Source organism: Stenella coeruleoalba (assembly GCF_951394435.1).
Source record: "Stenella coeruleoalba genome assembly, chromosome: 17".
Lineage (NCBI taxonomy): Eukaryota > Metazoa > Chordata > Mammalia > Artiodactyla > Delphinidae > Stenella > Stenella coeruleoalba.
In genome coordinates, this window is record NC_137163.1 from 67,498,116 (window position 1) to 67,518,393 (window position 20,278).

The 20,278-nt window shown below is 38.3% G+C and overlaps 1 protein-coding gene across 7 annotated transcripts in view; it reads right to left on the reverse strand.

The window, feature by feature from the left end:
• The window catches only part of PREX2 (phosphatidylinositol-3,4,5-trisphosphate dependent Rac exchange factor 2), a 359,933-nt gene that overhangs the window by 273,901 nt on the left and 65,754 nt on the right, over nucleotides 1–20,278 (reverse strand). For all 7 annotated transcript variants that reach the window (XR_013824731.1, XR_013824732.1, XM_079902440.1 and 4 more), the window contains exons 2-5: nucleotides 8,447–8,518; nucleotides 7,205–7,327; nucleotides 4,801–4,905; nucleotides 337–438 (exon numbers count right to left, since the gene is read on the reverse strand). Coding sequence is in view for 5 of the 7 variants with exons in the window: in XM_079902440.1 (XP_079758566.1) it covers nucleotides 337–438; nucleotides 4,801–4,905; nucleotides 7,205–7,327; nucleotides 8,447–8,518 (402 nt within the window). In the remaining 2 variants the exon portion in view is untranslated. The remainder of the gene's footprint in view (nucleotides 1–336; nucleotides 439–4,800; nucleotides 4,906–7,204; nucleotides 7,328–8,446; nucleotides 8,519–20,278) is intronic.

Genomic DNA, 20,278 nt, shown 5'->3' on the forward strand with positions numbered 1-20,278 from the left:
ACAGCAAATTTACTTAAGATAAGGAACCCTGTAGACAAAGCGCTATATAAACTGGTCATAATGTACTTAATGGGACCTATCTTGAAACGAATGCATTTACACTGAAGGAAACTCAAACAAGCATATTTTTTGCAAAGAGCACTAAAAGTGTTTTCCAAGGACATTTGCTTCCCACTCTCTATATAAATTACTGACAAAATAGCTATTTTTCCCAATAACTATAGTTGCCTTTTCTTCGGAATGTCACACTATTTAAAAGAAAAATTTTTTAAAGATCATCAGCAAAAATATGCAGGTACAAGGGAAATGCAACAATGAAGTAAACACATAAAGTACCTTCAAAAGGAGAGGGTACTTGCATATTCTTTGTATTGGTGTTACTAAGTATCCTTCCAGGGGGACATCTGTGTTCTTCCGTCCTCCAAGTAGCATGCAGTTCTGGGGTGGAAATAAAGACAATTATGTACATTTTTAAGCCTGAGGTGGTGAAACTTTCTTCTATCATAAACTTTTCTGCTGAAAACCTGTGAAAGCATGTCTCTATATAGCTTCTCTCTCTGAGAAAAGCACATTCAGTCACAAAGAAAGTTTACAGGAGAAAAAGGAAATACTTTTGCCTTTCAGATTAGTTACCGACCAAAATGTGTTTTGAATCTTTCTCTTGAAAATGAATTCACATATATTCACCTGAGTATGGTCTGAGGAAAAAGAGATAGAGATGGAGGAATGAATTAATGGATAGATGGATGAATGGATGGATGGATGTACTGATGAAAGAATGTACTGACGGATGAATAAATAGATGTACACATATGTACATACATCCCGCTTATAGGGGGAGGTCATGTGGTGTTGCAGAAGATCAGGACTGAGGACAACTGGGTTCTACCCATGCTCTGCCACTGGCCAGTGATGCAACTTGGACGGATTTCAAAATTCTAATTTTCCTCTCTGTACAACTGGCCTGTTTTAATCCAGTGATCTCTAAGTCACTTCAAGCTATAATACCTCACCAATGACACTGGCCAGGCAGTCTCAGGGAAGGATGTCAGATATGATCTCTACAGAGCCAAGACGGAAGGAGAAAACTCAAAATCAGCAATCACAGTGAGATGAAATAGAAGCAGCTTCCATTTACTGAAAGTAATAGTCAAGGGAATCGACTCTGATAAATACAGGCTTGATCCTCTGAAACACCAGGTCTTTATTCTGTGGTTTAAGCAGCAATGCAAAAAAAAATTCAAATAAAGATGTTAAAAACAATTTTTTAATTAAAAAACAGATTTTTTTTTCTTTGGCCACGCCACGCGGTTTGTGGGATCTTAGTTCTCTGACCAGGATCGAACCCGGGCCCTCGGCAGTGAAAGCTCCAAGCCCTGACTACTGGACCGCCAGGGAATTCCCTAAAATAACAGACTGGAGACTTATGTCAAAACCTGTTTCTGCAGTGCCTATCAGGGTGACTGGCACAGAGGAAGCTGATAATAAATATTTGACTAAGGAAGAAAAGAGCTCTTCAAACATCATACTGATAATTTATAACCTTTATACCACTATTTTTTGAAATACTGTCCTACATTCCTTGAGAGGAGAGACCGAGTGCTGAGTGGGAAAGGAAGCAAAAGGAAGAGTGATGCAAGCAGACCAGCCCCCCACTGCCCTGAGCAACTGAGTTCAGCTCCAATTTGTTCAACCAACTCGGCAAAACCAGCACCATGACTTTCACTTCACCAGAAACCTTAGAAGACACAGCAGCAAAGATTTGTGTCTCATTCAAACATGCTCTTTGGGGGTTTCAACCCCTACTGCAATCAGGTCATCAAAATACTCTTTCCACCTGTGTGGTACTGTCCCCAGAGGAACCCTATGTAACACAACGATCTACATCCCGTTCTATTTCCAGTGATGTTTCAGTGTCCCCGTATGAGTGAGCACCCCTTATAAATGTGGCCACCCCCTCTTTCTAGCCCTGGGCTGAAGCACCCTGCGGAACACATGACTGTCTAACCCACTTTTATTTCCTTGTCTATTAGTACTGTATAGATTACAAACTCTCTTCATAACAGCCACTTTATTTCTTTCACTTTTACTGGAGTATAGTTAATTTACAATGTTGTGTTAGTTTCTGCCGTACAGCAAAGTGAATCAGTTATACATATACATGTATCCACCCTTTTGTAGATTCTTTTCCCGTATAGGTCATTACAGAGTATTGAGTAGAGTTCCCTGTGCTAGACAGTAGGTCCTTATTAGACTGGCTTATGAGAGCCAGCTTTCTCCTTATGTAGACAGACAGAATGTTCCCTAAATAAGCTGCTAGAGATTCCACTGATCCTAAAAACTTACTCAGGTGACAGTATATGCAAGTAACCAAAAATATAATATCATCACCCCAAATATGTAAATCCTTAATGTTTTTCAAAGGGTCATTGTTATTATCCCCATTTTATGAGTATGGAAAATGACATCAGACATGTAATGAATTTCCTCAAGTCATCCAGGTAATTAGTGGCCACTTAGTGCCAAGGCAAGAACTATAAAAGCCAGGGTCTTCCTACCAGACTATGCTGTAGGATCTTGTAAAAACCAGCACTCTGGAATTGTGACATTTATTTAGTGGAGAGCCAGCTCCGCTGAGAACAGAGTGCCCTCAGTAAGACAGCAAAGTTCTGATAGTTCAACGAGAGCCCCGTTGGTCCAGGGGCACAGGAACTTCCTCTGGCCATGGCAGAGAGAAGAGATGAGTAAATTCTCTTCTCCAAAACAACTGTTATACTGAGCAAAATTTTAAAAAAACAACAATTTAAGGGCTCTGGTGATCAACCGAAGTCAAACAACAAACTGAGGAATGTTTATTCATGAAAAACTGCTGAACTTCAGGTACGAACAGGGGAGTTGGTGGCATTCTTGCCTGGGCTCCTCCCATCCTGCCCCTACATGCCCCCAGCCCCAGGGCCATCCTCAGCTCATCCTGCATGGTAGCCCTGTCACAGTAGCCCTGGCCCTGCAAACCTGCTACCAGAGGGGACTGCAGGGGGCAAAAATCCCACACCCAGGAGTGTTGTCAATAAAATTAGCACACTGCCCAAGAAAAATGGGGAGCGTTCACATTTCTGCTAGCCTGAGATTGCAGTCCGGGGCAAACGTCAGACTATGCACGTGCAGAGAGGACCTGAGATGGCCCCAGGAGAAAAAAACCCAGATCTGACTTGAAAACTGCCTGATCTGTGAATGTGTCACCCGCGACACTCACACACAGACCCACAAATCATACGGGTTATGATGTTCGATCACCTCTTTCAAATCCCCAGCTGACCACTAAGTTAACCAGTCAGAGGAGTGACCCCTAAAAAGAAAGGCTAAGTTATAAAACAGAAACTGAGCAGACATAGCAGCAGCTGCATATACAAAAGACACAGATTCTCAAATTAAATCCAGGCAAGTTCCTGAAAACAAACCAACAAAAAACAATAACCAACCTGAGGGAAATAAACTTCCTAAGTTAAGATGCATATTGTAGTCCCTAGAGCAATTACAAAAAAAAAAAAAACTAAACATAAACTTACTCTGATCCAGCAATTCTACTCTTAGTATTTACCCAAGAGAATGAAAATGTATGTCCACACACAGACGTGTACATGAATATTCATAACAGCATTCTTCAGAATTGCCCAAACTTGACATTTCCTGACTTCACTAAGAAATCTCTCTCTCTGAAATGACATCTCATATGTAGGATCTTCAAGGTCCATCATTATCATAGTCAATTGTTGACCCAATGTTCATAAACCGGCAAATGGATAAACAAAATACAATGGAATATTATTCAGCAATAAAAGTGAATAGAATGTGGATACATGCTACAACAAGGATGAACCTCACAATCATTTTACTCAGTAAAAGAAGCCAGGCATCAAAAGATTATATTGTACAAATCCATTTACATGAAATCTCCAACAAAGGCAAACCTATAGAGATGGAAAGCAGATCAATGATTGCCTGGAGCTAATGGTGCGAGTGGAAAAGAGCTGTAAATGGGCATTTTATTTTTCATTTTAAATGAGCTGATCCAGGCTCTAAAACTGGATCATGGAGATGTCTGTTCCACTCCACAATTCGTTAAATATCACTGAATTCTATTTACAGTGTGGTTCTCACTGGCAATTACAATGTCCAAGAAACTGCTACGCTATGCGTTTATTTGTACGATCCTGAAGAAATTAAATACAGATTCTTGCGCTTTTTACGAACACTGAATATGGAATGTATGTAGGAGAAAAGTCAATCTTGAAAATTCTTTTCTACCATCCCCATGATGCATTTCCTTCCTGTCACTGCCCTACTTAGAGCTCTCTTAGCAGAAGTAAATGAAGCTCTAGGGAGCTGAGGGATATAAAAGCAACTGTGAACTCTGGCATAAATGTCTTCGCTCACTAAGAACCTGCGGTTTCACAACTCATAATCAACCAGGAGAGGGCATGACAGTGTTTCCCCATAAACAAGCTTCTCCCAACTCTCACTTCTTTTCATTTCGTTCATTTCATTTGTGTGTGTGTGTGTGTGTGTGTGTGTGTGTGTGTGTGTGTGTGTGTGATTTTAAGAGCATATATAGAGAGAAATATAGTTGATTTACAGTCTCACTTCTTACATTTCTCAAATGACTCTCTAGCTTCCTAGCAGGGATATGTTAAAAACAGATGTCATACAAGCACTTTTTACACCACACGGATGCTATTCCTTGGCTCTCAGTGGGGCTATCAACAAATAACAGCATACAGTGATATGTAAATATATACTTACCAAAAGAAATGTCCGGATTGTTCTTATTTTGTTAAGTTCAAAAAGCAATTTCTGTGCCTTCTCGTGATTACTACAATATTCGTCGTAGATACGAAACTTGTCTTTCTGTGAATTCAAGTAAGAATAAGTTAGTTATTTTATTAGCCATTTTGAAATATTAAGTGTGATTTTATGAACAAACTTTATTAAGTGTTTACTATGTTTCAAGAGCTATACTATGTGTATATATAAGTATGTTTAATTTATTTTCCCTGATCTATGAAGAATGGTCTAGGAAAGGAGATAGACTTCTATTAATTACAATCCAATATGTGGTATGCAATAAAAATTAAATGAACGACGCGGTAGCAGATTACAGAGAAGAGAGTACTTAGCTTTGCTGGGAGGATTCAGACACAGCTTTAAAAAAGATGTCATATGTGGGCAAGATACAGAGACATAAATCCATGATTCCCTAGCAGGGAGAGGGAAGAAAGTATTTTTGGTGGAGGGCAAGTGCCAGATCATAGAGCAATAGGACATAGTACCCTGCAGGTCACATGCACCAAGCTGGACAGTTGTGTTTAAGAAGGACACTGACAAAGTGGAGAATAGTCAGCAACAAGCGACTGAGATAATGACAGACCCTGAAGATATTCCATCTGAGAGGTCATCTCAGAGACAGAGATTTGTTCGTATATAAAAGGAATGGTAGCTACTTCAAATAGCTGTCCTATTTATTGTAAAGGATTTACAACTCTTTGTAGCTCCAAAACACAATACTAGGACCACTGGGTGGAAATTGCAAGGGGCATGATGGGCAGTGATAGGCAGATTCAGGATTAATATAGAGATTTTCTAACAATTAGAGCTGTAACTAAAAGTGATCAAGTAAAAACAAGATCAACAACCTTCACAGATCCTACAGAAGGGATTCTTTCATAAAAGGAGAAATTTCACACCATCTTGATCCCTAAAGCTCCCTTCCTTCTGTAAGATTTTCTCCAAGTATCTATGATCAATATCTATCAAATATCCCAGTAAATATATCCCAGTGAAAGAGGCAGACACAGAAAATGTAGTGACTGAATAGTGGAACAGAAGTGCGTCCTCTAAAATTTCAAAGACGTGTATTTAGAAACACTGAGTGCTATTTTATACAGCCAGTAGAAAATGTATTGAATTACTTATTTCAAGAGATGGGATAAACCAGAAGAAAACAAACTTCAGAAACAGTTTAACTAAATTCATGGCTGACAGATTCATAGTGTGTTACTGAGGAAATGGATGTCAGGGTGCAAGATTCCCATGTGCAGCCCGGCACTGAGATAGCAACTACTCCAGCTGGCGGGAGATGTGCATTCTTTCATGAAAGGGAACAGTCTGGATTAAGTGGCTACAACACACGTGGTTTATAGTTTTGCCCAACGAAACCTTGATCTTCCTATACCCAAGGAGTCTCTCCCTTTGATATAATTATTTTTATGGACTATTTTCTGATTCTAAAAATAACATTTACAGAGTCTGCTCACCACATACAGAAATATAGATCTAGAAACTCCATATCATTACTTTATAAAAGACTGGAAATCAAAAATAAATGAAAATTGATTTATATGACAAAATACTCCTATACATTTTTAAATAAAACACTAATTGCATAGCATTTTGATAAGTAAATGGATTCAAATTGGTATTCTGAAAATTAGCATCAGCAGAGTGGTAGAAATAGCAGCATTATTTTTCCTTTGTCAGTATGAATGCCCTTTAGTTCTGAAAACGATTTTCACTGTACCGGTGGCTTTGTACCTTGCAAATCGATTGCACAAATAATTTCAGCTATCATGTGCAAAGGGATGAAAATGATCATACAAGCACGACATATAATTTGAAATAACCAAGTACTGGCTTGTTCTCCTTCGGCACTGTTCAGTACAAGCCTCTGAGAAAAATTCAGATGCAGGCATATGTGTACCTAGAGGGACCAGGTCTGTTCACCTCCAGGTTAGTCACAAGTCGATTAACAAGGGAATGTTTTGACTAATAAAAGGCTCATCGCAGCATTGTAAAAGTAAGGATTTTCTGCCTCAAAAGAGAAATGCTCTATGTTTGAGGGAAACATAAAAATCCATTCATTATGAAACAGCCTGAATATTCATTAGAATTCAAAGCTACAGAGGATGCAAAAAACTAACTCGTTCGGAAAAAGAAAAGCCTGTTTATTCTTCGCTGAATAAAATGGATGATGTGAGGCCCTCTCCCCTTTTCTGGCTCTAAGTGGAAGATTTCATTGGCCTTAAAAGACCCCAAACTTTTGGTGTCAGATTTTGCTTCTAATGCTGAATTCCCACATACTACTGTGCCAGAAGTGAAACTGGAAATTTTAGGGGGAAAAGCTTTTAAAATAAACAGAAATTGATCCTACGAAGTGAAGAAAGCAGGTTCCCACTTCTTGCTGAGCATTAGGTTCTGGATGTAAACATTCCTCCACGACTTTTAAGAATTCTTTATGTACTGCAAGGATATCTTCAATGTTTGAGAACAGCATCTGTAAATAAATGTGTAAGTGCAATAGTGAAGCAAGTTTTTAAAAACTTCTATGGGAGTGGAGTATTTTCTCTCCAAGTTGAAAACGTCGGTGGAGAGCTGTCCTTCCCACCCCCCCACCCCCTGGCTGGCAGAGCACCCATTCTGTCTGGACATCCTCTCCCCTCCCACACAATTCTGGGAACCGGGAACCTAGTCCCGGCTCTCAGGACAAACCTGAGTAACTGAACCCAAGCATGGTCGTTGTCCCACCCAACTAAGGACAGCGGACTGCAGGTAAAACAGCGCGGGCAGAATGGCTGGCAGGCTCTGGGGGAAGGGCTTCTTTGCCCATAGAAGTCCCTGCTATGGGAATCAAAGTACCTTCATGTCCCTTTGAGTAACAGGTGTCTTTTGCTTGCAACCAAAAGCACCCAAACTAAAACACTCCATGGTAAGGAGAATGTAAACGTTACTATTGAATTTAATGGGAAACAGATGTGCCTATAAAATCCTTGGGAATTATTTTCCGTAAAATAAAACAGCAAATTGGCATCCAAAATAAATATCAATGATGATTTATACAATTTCAATGAATAATGGCTAGAGCACAATTAATTTTCATTTACCATCCCCCCCTTTTTTCCCCCAAACTCTTCACAATTTTCCTTCCCTACAGTTTAAAAGGAAATGCTTATACATTTGTGAGCTGAAGATACTGTGTGGACGTTTTCTGCCCCAATGGACCCTCCAAATCGTTTGCTCTCCAGGGGTCAGAGACTGGAAGCCGCATGTACCCGCATCCTGCCGCCCAGGCCCTCTAGCAACCCCCTCACACATGGTTCAGCTCCTTTCCCCTCCAGAGACATGAAGGTTCTTGGACTTGGGGTTATCTTTTTCCTCCTTTCAAACGTTTTCAAGGTCTTGGCAAAAATTCCTCTCTGTCTTCTACACCATCCTCATAACCCCCGTTTCTTTTCCCAAACCCTAGTTTCCCTTTTTCTCATTGCTGGCCATTGCTGGTGACTGGTACAGAACTTATCCCGGAAGTGGAGACAAGTTGACGAGCCCTGAGGCAACATCCCACGGGTAACATTTCATCGGAGGGGACCTTGTGCTGGGGTCGAGGGCACCTCCTCACCTTCACCGTTTCTTCTGTTACATTTTTGTCAAGTTTCGACGCAGCGCACTGGTTCATCCGGTGTAAGAACGCCTGCAGAAAGCAGGAAAAGATACTATGAAGGCAACATTGGACTAATCAAATGAGTGTTGATCTGAATTAATTGTTTTTTATAAGAAACCAAAGTTTAAAAATCCAATAACTGTCGAGTGTTACAGTTTTGTTGTATAAGGCAGAAATCTTGTGCGTTGCTTCTCCTACCTGGGAATTAAATATCTTTTATAGTTTGGGGACAGGACCAAAAGTGATCACGTAGATATGAATTAAACGTATCCACCAAGATCTCAAAGTTCTGCGGTAAAACACACAGAGTCAAATGTTTCCTAAACTTCTAAGTCTTGTGAAGCACAAAAGACCAAAATCTAGCCCCAAATGGGATTTCTAATACAAACAAAAGGGCCAGAAATTCTAAAGGGAGCCCTTTAGAAGTGAGAGAAATTGAGGAAGTGAGGGAGGAAGGGAGAAAGAAAGGGACCTTCAAGAAGGAATGGAAGAATTTCCCATCCCCTCTTGCCCCATTCAAGTTTTAGGAAGCCAGAATTTGTATTTCTGGGAACAGGTCTGAGCTCTCCACAGCCCTATGGTAGGCAAATGAGTTCATTTGTATTTCAAAGATCTGGACTCTTCCTGATGGCCATTAAGCCCATGACTAAATAAGCTATTAATTTAGCAAAGAAAAAAAGGATTAAAAGAGTTATTTATACTGAGCCTTAAAAGAGAAAGTTTAGAAGGAAAAAAAGACGAGACTTTCTATCCAGCAAATACAAGACGTTGTCCTCAAGACAACGTCCACTAACTACCTAGTGACCACGTGAGATCATCCCTTCCCTTGTCTGTCTTAAGAACTCCAGCCACTACCTGCCAAGTCAGGGCACACAGAAGCTTGAAGCAATCTCAAGATACTGCATCAAACAAATGAAAATTAATGTAAGAATTTCATTAAAAAAAAAAGTTCATTTTTGACATGCTATATTTACAAAAATTTAAAAGATTAACAAAACCCAGGATTGTGCATAATATTCCAAAATTATCACCCTCAAGACATTGCTGATAACAGTATAAAACGGCACAACACTTTTAAGGACAACTTACAATATATCTCAAATTTTTAAGTGGGCCTTCCCTTTAACCCAGTAATTCTACTTCTGGGAATTTATCCTAAGAAAATATTCAGACAAGGGGTTTCAGTGTATTGATTACAAAAGTGGAAACCACCTAAATGCCCATAATTAATGGGATCATTTCATATATGATGGTACATGCAAACTACAGAATACTGTGCAAAAGTATAATCATAAATGGAATGGGATGAAAATTATATATACATATGTGTGTATACAACAGATGTCTATAAAATACTGTTTGGCAAAAAAAATTACTAAACAGCATACTGGATGTGTGCATACCTATGCATACACACTTTCGTGTATATATACATATATATATACACACACACACAACTGTATATGTGTGTACACATACGTACATACGAATATTACACATGTATATAATATATACACACGGGTAATGTCCGTGTGCGTTCATACTAAGAAAAAATATGTAGCATATACCAAAACGCAAACAGTGACTACCTCCAGGTGATAGGAAGATGACCTCTGTACACTTTCTTTCTGTCAGACTATCTGGCTGTGTGCATGTTGTAACTTTTGTAAAGAAAAATAACAATATTATTTAAAGGAAACAAAACAAATGGGCCACAGATCTCACTCCTAGCTTTAGCTTCAGCACCATCTTGATTCCTGATTCAATGGGTTCACATTTCAGATTCCATAACTACAAAGCCACATCAGTACTGACAGCCTCAAATGAATGAAAGAATTCAGCTGAATTAAATAAAATGAATATGAAAGTACTGGAGGTCGCCTTAACTTTTTTATTGGAAACGTGATACAATCTTTTGAAATATTATCTAAAGTTAGGTATAATTGGCAATGGAGAGAGATTTTCGAACTTTCTGACTTTAAGTGCCCATTTTAATTAGTGTTAGTCTAATTTTTAATTTTAGTTTTGTTTTTCTGGAATAGTTTTCCATATACCTATACTAAAAATGCTCCTTAGCTCTTTCTGTTTAGTCTTAAAACAGCACGGTTGCTTTGGTTGCCCAGTTTACATTTCGTATTAACCACGTAGGAAACATAACCTCTCATGCAAGCAAAACTTAAACTTCACTTCTACATGTATAAACCTTATCTTCATAAACTGAACTCAGTCACATTCTGAAACCAACAAATTGAAGACAGGAGGTAGTGAAAATGAATCAAACTAGGAGGTAGAAGGAAACACACAAGCTAATAAAGTAAACTCTATCTTTATCTGACTTTTTATCTTCAATCCTCCGTGACAATAGGGAACTTTTTGTTTAACTGCATAGGAAAGAAAACCTGGAACTTCTTAGCATTTCTAACCAAGCATTTATTTTTCCCAAGAGCCTCATTTTATACAACAGTGAAGGCAGATTTAAGACAGTTTGCCCAGAGGGCAAAATCATGAAAACTGTTTGACAGTTTTTACAAAATGTGTAAGTCTTCCTCTCTGAAGATAAACAACCTGTTCTCAGAATCATCCTTTAACAACCAGAATCTACAGAGTCCTTTCAGACTTTGGTAACTGGGGCATTTAATCTTTCTCCTATCAATCAAGGAAGCATTAATACCCTAGTCACAAAAACACATGAGATTTAATATGTTGTTTTATCTCTGTACTCATCCATTCTCCCTGGTTCAGAATTTCATCAGAATTATATCATCTTCATTCTGATACAAATATATGGAAAATAAGTACCAGAAAATGGCTTTTAATGCCAGTGGTTCTCAAACTTTTCACTGTGTATGACTTGGAGAGCTTCTTCAAATGCAGATTCCCCAGCCCTGTCCCCAGAAGGCCTGATTCAGCAGATTGGTTTAGGACCCAGAAATCTGCATTTTGAGCACGTTCCCTAATACACTTGGTCCAGAGACCACAGTCTGATGATCTTTATGTTTATTCTTCCAAAGACTAAAGAAACAGACTGGGAAACAAATAAGTAAGACTCAATGGGAAAAACGGGTTCACTTATTTCACCCTGACTTTCAACTCCAGGTCATACTCCCTCTACGTACAGTACCCTCTCGCTCAGCCACTTGGGGTTCCTGATACCTCACCAGAGGACCCTCCTCCCAACAATGAAAATCACAAGCTGGGCTGTGTAAACAGGTGATGATAATCTCTGAAGGCTCGTGAGATGCAGAGACAGGTGAGCCAGGTAAGACAGCCTAGGTCACCTTTGGAGGAAGGGACCTCCAGCTTGCAGGTGTGTAATTAGCACAGCACACACTCAGCAAACCAGCGCTCCCCTGACGATGATGCTGCACGGTGTGTTCCCAGATATCACTCTAGTCGTGGGCTGCTTTCTTCCCATTCAGAGAGCTCACCTCACCTTCTCTTCAATTTGGTCCACGTTGTTTTCCTCTCAGCAAGAGTTTGATAAAATGTATTAAATGTGATACATTAAAGTTTGAGAAAGCGAAAAATGTCACAAGTTTGCTACCAAGAAATCAAAAGAAGGAAGCAAACTCTTTCAGATATAATAGGGAGATGACAGCAATCCCCTTTGGCCTTGTCTGTCCATCTGGGCCACTACCAGCTCAAAAGTCAAGTCCATGATGAGTTTTATTCTCAGAATGCATTTGCTTATCTCACAATTTCAGTGTACTAAATGATAATCTTTCTCAACTCACTTTTGTCCTTTCCACTCTTTTCATCAGTCAGGCACACAGATCACTCTCAAATATCGCACAGATTTTAACAGTTCGCACTTTTAATTCTAGATACCTGATGCCAATCTGAATTTCATATCACACAGGGATTAAACCTTATTACTCCTATAAATATTCTACATTCAGAATGATTTTAGCAGCAACTGTCACCTTGAAACTGTGGCTATTTAATATCAATAGAGATGGATAAATTTTACATATGAAGGATTTAAGAGGAGCCGCCCTATTGCAGGAAAAAGTGTACTCATTTCATGAAAATACGTGGAAAAAATAAGAGTAAATATTTTCCTTTTACCTCTTGAACTTAAAACAATATTATGACATCAAAATTCTTTGAAAGACAGTGTTTTGTTTTGACTTCCTGAGAAAAAAACAAAGTCCTATTAAGTGAAAAAGGCTTGTCATTTGAGTTTGCCTTGAATACCTGGTTGATCATGGCGCCATTTCATTGGAATGGAGAAGTCGAAATGAGGAGTAATTGTTGGAGTGGGAGGGTCAGCTTGTCCTGGCCATGTTGAATTTGAGATGCCTACTGGACACCACTGTAGAGATCTCAAGTAGGGAGGTAGCTGTACTGATCCTGGTTTCTGAGGGGAGTTCAAGGCTGAAGTTAAAGAGTTGAATGTCCCTGGCACAAAGACATAACTCAGGGAAAGTGTTCATAACTCAGGGAAGAGAGAAGAGACAGCTGGCCCCAGTTCATTGAAGACAGTATATAGATAGAGAAGAAAAAAAAGCCCCAGGACATAACCTTGGGGGCACTCCAACATTTAGAGGTCAAGCAGAAGAAGAGAAACTAAAGAAGTCAGTAAGGTAGGAAGGAGCAAAACCAGGAGTATAGTGTCACAAAAGCCAACAGAGAGAGGGCTTCAAGAAAGAAGGAGTGGTCAATCGCTTTAACAGTGCTGAGAATTCAGGTAAGGTACAAACAGATATGTGACTTGACAACACAAGGTCGGTCACTGGTGATCTTGACTGTGGCACTCCCAAATGAATGGATAGAAGGAGAAATGGAAAATAGAAAGATGGAGTCTATAACCACAGAAAACGTTTAAAAGTTTTTAAAGTTTTGCTGAGAGAGGGAGCAGAGATATGGAGGTGAATTTAGAACAAGGAACAGTTTATTTTTTAAGCTAGAAAATACTAGCTCAATTCATTGTTCGAGTTACATTTTATGTTCCCTTATTATACTTTTGGCAAATCTTTCATAAATTCTCCAGTCCACTGGATCTCACTTTTTCCTGAACACCCATTGAGTCCCAATTTTTTGAGTAGGACTCCTTTATTTAACATAAAAAAAAGTACTAGACATGCATATTGTGGTGTTACGGTCTGTAAATTTAAATACATATTAACTATTAACCACTAAACAAAATTCAATGACAGGCATTGTTCTTGGCAGTGGTTCTTAAACATTTTAATCTCAGGACTCCTTTACACTCCTAAAAATTACGGAGAACCACAAAGAGCTTTTATTTATGTGTATTATTATCTAACAATATTTAATATGTTAGCAACTAAAACTAAGGAAAATTTTAATATTTGCTATCCAAAAAATTCATTTATTTACAAATTTATTTAAAATTAACAATTATAAACCCATTACATGTTAACATATATAACATACTTTTATGAAAAACAGCTATCTTTTCCTAAAAAATTGTAGTACGAAGTATGGTACTATCTCATAAGAATGCAAATTTCTTTAACGTCTGGCTTAATAGAAAATAGCTGACTTCTCAAATGCTTCAATGCATTGTGATATATTGTTTGGAAACGTATTTTCAATGATAGTTGGAAAAGGGAAAAATATGTTCATTGCTATAACATTTTCAGTGAGTTGTGAATATTCTTCTTTAATACAACAACAAAATTCAATAAGTGGTAGTTTCTTAAAGGTAGTCATGATGTGGAATCCGAAACTGTATCAGTGAACTTTTCATACTCTGTTACCTTAAAACCCATTGACCTATCTTGGAATTTGAAGAGACCTTTTAACCATGTTTGATGTTGTCCTTTTTTTTTTTTTTTTTTTGCGGTAAGTGGGCCTCTCACTGTTGTGGCCTCTCCCATTGTGGAGCACAGGCTCCAGACGCGCAGGCTTAGCGGCCGTGGCTCACGGGCCCAGCCCCTGCGCAGCATGTGGGATCTTCCCGGACTGGGGCACGAACCCATGTCCCCTGCATCGGCAGGCGGACTCTCAACCACTGAGCCACCAGAGAAGCTCAATGTTGTACATTTTTAAATAGTAATTCACTGAGAGTTATGCATATCTTCCAAATATTAACACATTTCATTATTCAATATTTAAAAAACACATCACATTAGTTAATCTCAGTATATCCAACTCATTAGAAAAGTCTTTAAGTGTAAGGAAGCTGCCAAGCTCACAGTGATAGACATAAATTTTCCAAACTCTAAATTCACTTGAATTTATCACCATAAGCAAATACTACCAGTTTTTTTCTTGCAATGACAGGCTCACTTCATTCTTTTTTGAGAAAATATCTTCCAAATACCCCAAATCTGAAACCACAGTTCATCCCACAGCTGCTGTTTCAAGTAAATATGATGTTCCACAGCAACTCAAACAATCACACCCAGTCTTTCCCTGGAGACAACCATAACACTTGCATATGCAGCAAAGTACCTAGCTATATCTCCCATCTCATCTCACAGAATATTAAACAGATGTGCTTAAGAGTCAAGATTTAATAAAATTAATAATTTTTACAGCTTTATCCAGAACATTCTTCAATGCAACCGGCATTCCCAACCACCCACGCGAGTGGGTGACAGTGAAGTATACAGTGACAACTAGTACAGTGACAACTAATACAGTGACAACTAGTACAGTTTGGTGCCATTGCGTTGACTCACGCTAAAGCACTGGCAGCTTTACACATCCTTGCTTTGCACCATTAGTGCAAACATCAACACACAAGCAGGTGAAAACAGAATTACAACTTACCAGATCACAAACGCCTGAGCTGAAATGTTTGCCAGAAGCAGTACAGGTTAGGAGATCCTGAACTGTAACTGACAAATTATTGAAGGCTCAGTATGGACAAGTCTGAGGATTAAAACTCCAGGGGGACACAGTCAAAGGAGGGAGGGGAGGGCTCACACTTTTGTGAGTTTTACCTCCAGGAGCTTTACCAGTTTCTCACAGTGAATATCAGAGTGAAATCTTCTGTGCCCCTAGAAGGAGGGGAAAAGTAACCATTTTGAAATACATCAGAGCATTCTGTTCTTCTTAATGAGGCCTGCTCAAGAAGAAACTATTTCACGGGAGTCTACACTATTGGGGTTATAGCAGAGCCTAATTGAACTGTGGGAAGAGAAATGCTGACTCCTGCCTGCTCTAATCTTCCAGATGGGAAAAGAAAAATACTCAACCCTCACTTACACTTGCCAACTTTTTCCATATAAGGAGGGGGGACTACTGAGAAAAATTGGTGAAGGTCACAGCTCAGGGACACAGGCTCACCAAAAGACTTAATCATAAGACTACAGAACACTTCCCATCCCCCCACATCTTACTTACCACACACTAAAGGCCTATTTACCAGAGTTCCTTTCACATAGTACATCATGTCTGGCTCTCAACCAAAAATTACAAGGCATACTAAAAGACAAAAAAAGCAGATAGAAGAGACAGAGCAAGCGTCAGAACTAGACTCAGATATGGCAGAGATGTTGGAATTATCAGACCAGGAATTTCAAACAACTAGGAGTAATATGCTAAGGGTTCTGCTGAAAAAAGTAGACAACATGCAAGAACAGATGGACAATGAAAGCAGAGAGATGGAAATTCTAAGAAAAGATCAAAAAGAAATCCTAGAGATTTTTTTCAAACTGTAACATAAATGAAGAATGCCTTTGATGGGCTCATTAGAGACTCGAGTAAAGAATCACTGACTTTGAGGATATGGCAATAGAAACTTCCAAAACTGAAAAGCAAAGGAAAACAAAAAAAAAGACTGAAAGAAATGGGATAGAATATCCAAAAACTCCACAGTTCTCCACAGTGACATATGGTATAATATATACATAATGGGAATAACAGAAGGAAAAGAGAGATGAGAGAACAGAAGAAATATTCAAACAATAATGACCAAGAATTTCCCCAAATTCACGTCAGATACCAAACCACAGATTCAGGAAGGTCAGAATACCAAACAAGACAAATGCCCCCAAAACCCCACAATTAGACATATATTCAAACTGAAAAAAATCAAAGATTAAAAGAAAATCTTGAAAGAGCCAGAGGAAAAAAACACCTTACTTACAGAGGAACAAAGAAAAGAATTACATTTGACTTTTCCTCAGAAACCATGCCAGCAAGAAGAGAATGAAGTGAAATATTTAAAGTGTTGGGAGAAAAAAAATCACCAACCTAGAATTCTGTACCCTGTGAAACTATACTTCAAAAGTGAAGGGAAAATAAAAACTCTCAGATAAACAAAAATGGAGTGGTAGACCTGTCTTGCAAGAAAGAGTAAATGTTATTAAAACAGAAGGCAAATGATACTACGGGTCAAAAATTTGGATGTACATAAAAAAAGAAAAAAAAATCAGAGAGAAGCAATAAATGAAGGGAAAATAGAAACTTTTATTTTTCTTACTCTAAATTGATCTAAAAGAGAAAAGTTTGTTGAAAAGAATAACAGCAACAATGTATTCAATTATGTATGTATATGTGTGTGTATACATACACATGCTTATGTATTCTTATGTACAAGTGACATGAATGACAGCAATGATACAAGGAAGAAGAAGGAGGTATTAGGAATATTTTGTTATTATAAGGTACTTGCACTACCCATGAAGAGTTATAGTGTTATTTGAAGGTGTACTTGAATCACTTGTAAAAGCATATTGCAAACTCTAAGGCAACCACTAAAAGAAAAGTTTAAAAAGTATAATTGATATACTAAGAAAAGAGAGAAAATGGAATCAATAAGATGCTCAATTAAAGCCACAGAAAGAATGGAAGACAAAAACAGAAAAAAAAGGGCAATAAATGGAAAACAGTAAAAAATATGGGAGATATTAATCCAACTATATCAAGAATCACACTGAATGTCAAGGGTCTAGATACACCAATTAAAAGAGATTGTCAGAGGGGATCAAAAAACATTTCCCAACTCTACATTGTCTAAAAGAAACCGACTGTAAATATAAAAACACATACAGATTGAGAAAAGGGATGGTAAAAGATATACTATGCTAACATTAATCAAAACAAAGCAGAAGAAGCTATATTAATTTCTGACAGAGCAGATGTCAAAAGCAAGACGAGTTCTCAGAGATAATTAAAAAGATGTCAATTCTCCAAGGACACATAACAACCCTTAACATGTATGTGTCTAACAAGAGCATCAAAATCCATGAGGCAAAAACTGATAGAACTGTAAGGAGAAATAGATGAGTCCACTATCATTGTTGGGGACTTAATTTTTTTATCAGAAGTGAAAATATCCAGCAGGCAGAAAATCAGTAAGACACAGCTAAACTCAACAACATTATCAATTACCTGGATATAATGGACATCAATTAACTATATCCAACTACGCAGAAAATACATTCTTCTCAAGCTCACATGGAATATTGACCAAAACAGAGCATATTCTGGGGGATAAAACACATCCTAACAAATCTAAAAGAATAGATATCATAAAATATCTGCTCAGACCACAATGGAACTAATTAAACTAGAAATCAATAATAGATAGAAGACCCCCAAATGCATGGATATTAAACAATACACTTCTTAATAACACATAGGTCAAATAAGAAGTCTCAAGAGAAATATGAAAACGTTCTAAAAAAAATGAAAATATAGCTCACCAAAATTTGTGGGATGCAGCAAAAGAAGTGCTTAGAGGGACATTTATAGCATTGAGTGCATACATTAGAAAAGAAGAAAGATTTGGACTTCCCTGGTGGTCCAGTGATTAAGACTCCGTGCTTCCGCTGCAGGGAGCATGGGTTCAATCCCTGGCCAAGGAAATTCCACATGCCATGCGATGCAGCCAAAAAGGAAAAAAAGAAAGAAAGAAAAGAAAAGAAGAAAGAATTAAATCAATCATCTAAGCTTTTGCTTAGGAAAGAAGAGCAAACTAAATCCAAAGTCAGCAAAAGGAAAAAATAATAAAAATTAGAGGAGAAATCAGGAAAACTTAAAACACAAATCAACAGCAAAACTCAACAAAACCAAAAGCTGGTTCTTTGCAAAGATAAATAATATTGATAAGCCTCTAGCCAGATTAATGAGAGAGAGAGAGTAGAGATGTAAATTACTAGTATCACAAATGAAAAATACAACATTATCACAGATCCCATGGACATAAAAAGGATAATAATGGAATATTATGAAAAACATTATGACCACAAATGCTAACTTAGGTGAAATGGATCAATTCCTTGACAGACATGATCTGCCAAAATTCACACAAAAAGAAATACAATTTAAATAGGACTATATCTATTTAAAGGAGCTGAATCAATATTTAATAACCTTCCAAAATAGAAAGCACCAGACCAAACGAGTCCACTAGTGAAATCTATGAAACATTTAAGGGAGAAATTATATCAATTCTCTAGAGTGTCTTTCAGAAGACTAAAGTAGAAGAAATACTTCCTAACTTGTTCTGTGAGGCCAGCATCCCTAATACCAAAATCAGACAAAGATTTCACAGGAAAACTACAGACCAATATCACTCACAAACTAGATTCCAAAATCCTAAACAAAATATTAACAAATAAAATCCGAAAATGTATAAAAAGAAGTGTACACCACAGGCAAGTGGGATAATCCCAGATATGCAAAGCTGGTTCAACATTTGAAAATCAACTAATGTAATCCATCACATCAATAGTATAAAAGTAAAAACCAGGGCTTCCCTGGTGGCACAGTGGTTGAGAGTCTGCCTGCCGATGCAGGGGACACGGGTTCATGCCCTGGTCTGGGAAGATCCCACATGGCGAGGAGCGGCTGAGCCTGTGAGCCATGGGCGCTGAGCCTTCGCGCCCGGAGCCTATGCTCCGCAACGGGAGAGGCCACAACAGTGAGAGGCCCACGTACTGCAAAAAAAAAAGGAAAAAGAAAAAGAAAAACCATATGGTCATAACAATAAATGCATAAGATGCATCTGATAAAATCTAACAGCCATTCACAAACAATGCTCTCAGCAAACTAAGAACAGAGGAGAACATCCTCGACATTACAGAAAGTCTTTTAAAACCCTACAGCTATCATTACACACAATGGTGAGAAACTAGAAGCTTTCACTGAAAAACAAAACAAACAAACAAATATAACAAAACAGAAAAAGACTTACACATACAGAGAACAAACTACTGGTTACCAGAGGGGAACGGGGTGGGGAAAGGTGTTTAATAGGTGGCTGGAAAGTCAAATGGACAGAAGATGAAAGAGAAATCAGAATCATTCTCAATGCAATTATAGTCACGTGTAAAATTATTAAAAATAAAAGTGAAGGGCTTCCCTGGTGGCGCAGTGGTTGAGAGTCCGCCTGCCGATGCAGGGGACATGGGTTCGTGCCCCGGTCCAGGAAGATCACACATGCCGCGGAGCGGCTGGGCCCGTGAGCCATGGCCGCTGAGCCTGCGCGTCCAGAGCCTGTGCTCCGCAACGGGAGAGGCCACAGCAGTGAGAGGCCCGCGTACCACAAAAAAAAAAAAAAAAAAAAGTGAAAACTTAGGAAATTTATTGAGATGGTTACAATAAAAACTACAATAAATGCGAACATTTCTGAAGTGTGTCATTTGTTAATTTTTAAAGTTTTGCTAAGTTTTCGTTAAGTTTTTTAAAATTTTTGCTTACGTTTTTGTGATTTTGATTCCCACATCTCATCTCACAGTTCAACCCGTAAAAATAGGTATATTGGAGCTGTCTTTCTTGGATATTTAACTTCCATTGACCTAAGACAATGAGTTAGTCTAAAGCAGAGATCGAGAACAGTAGTGGTATTTTTTTTTAGTAGAGGTA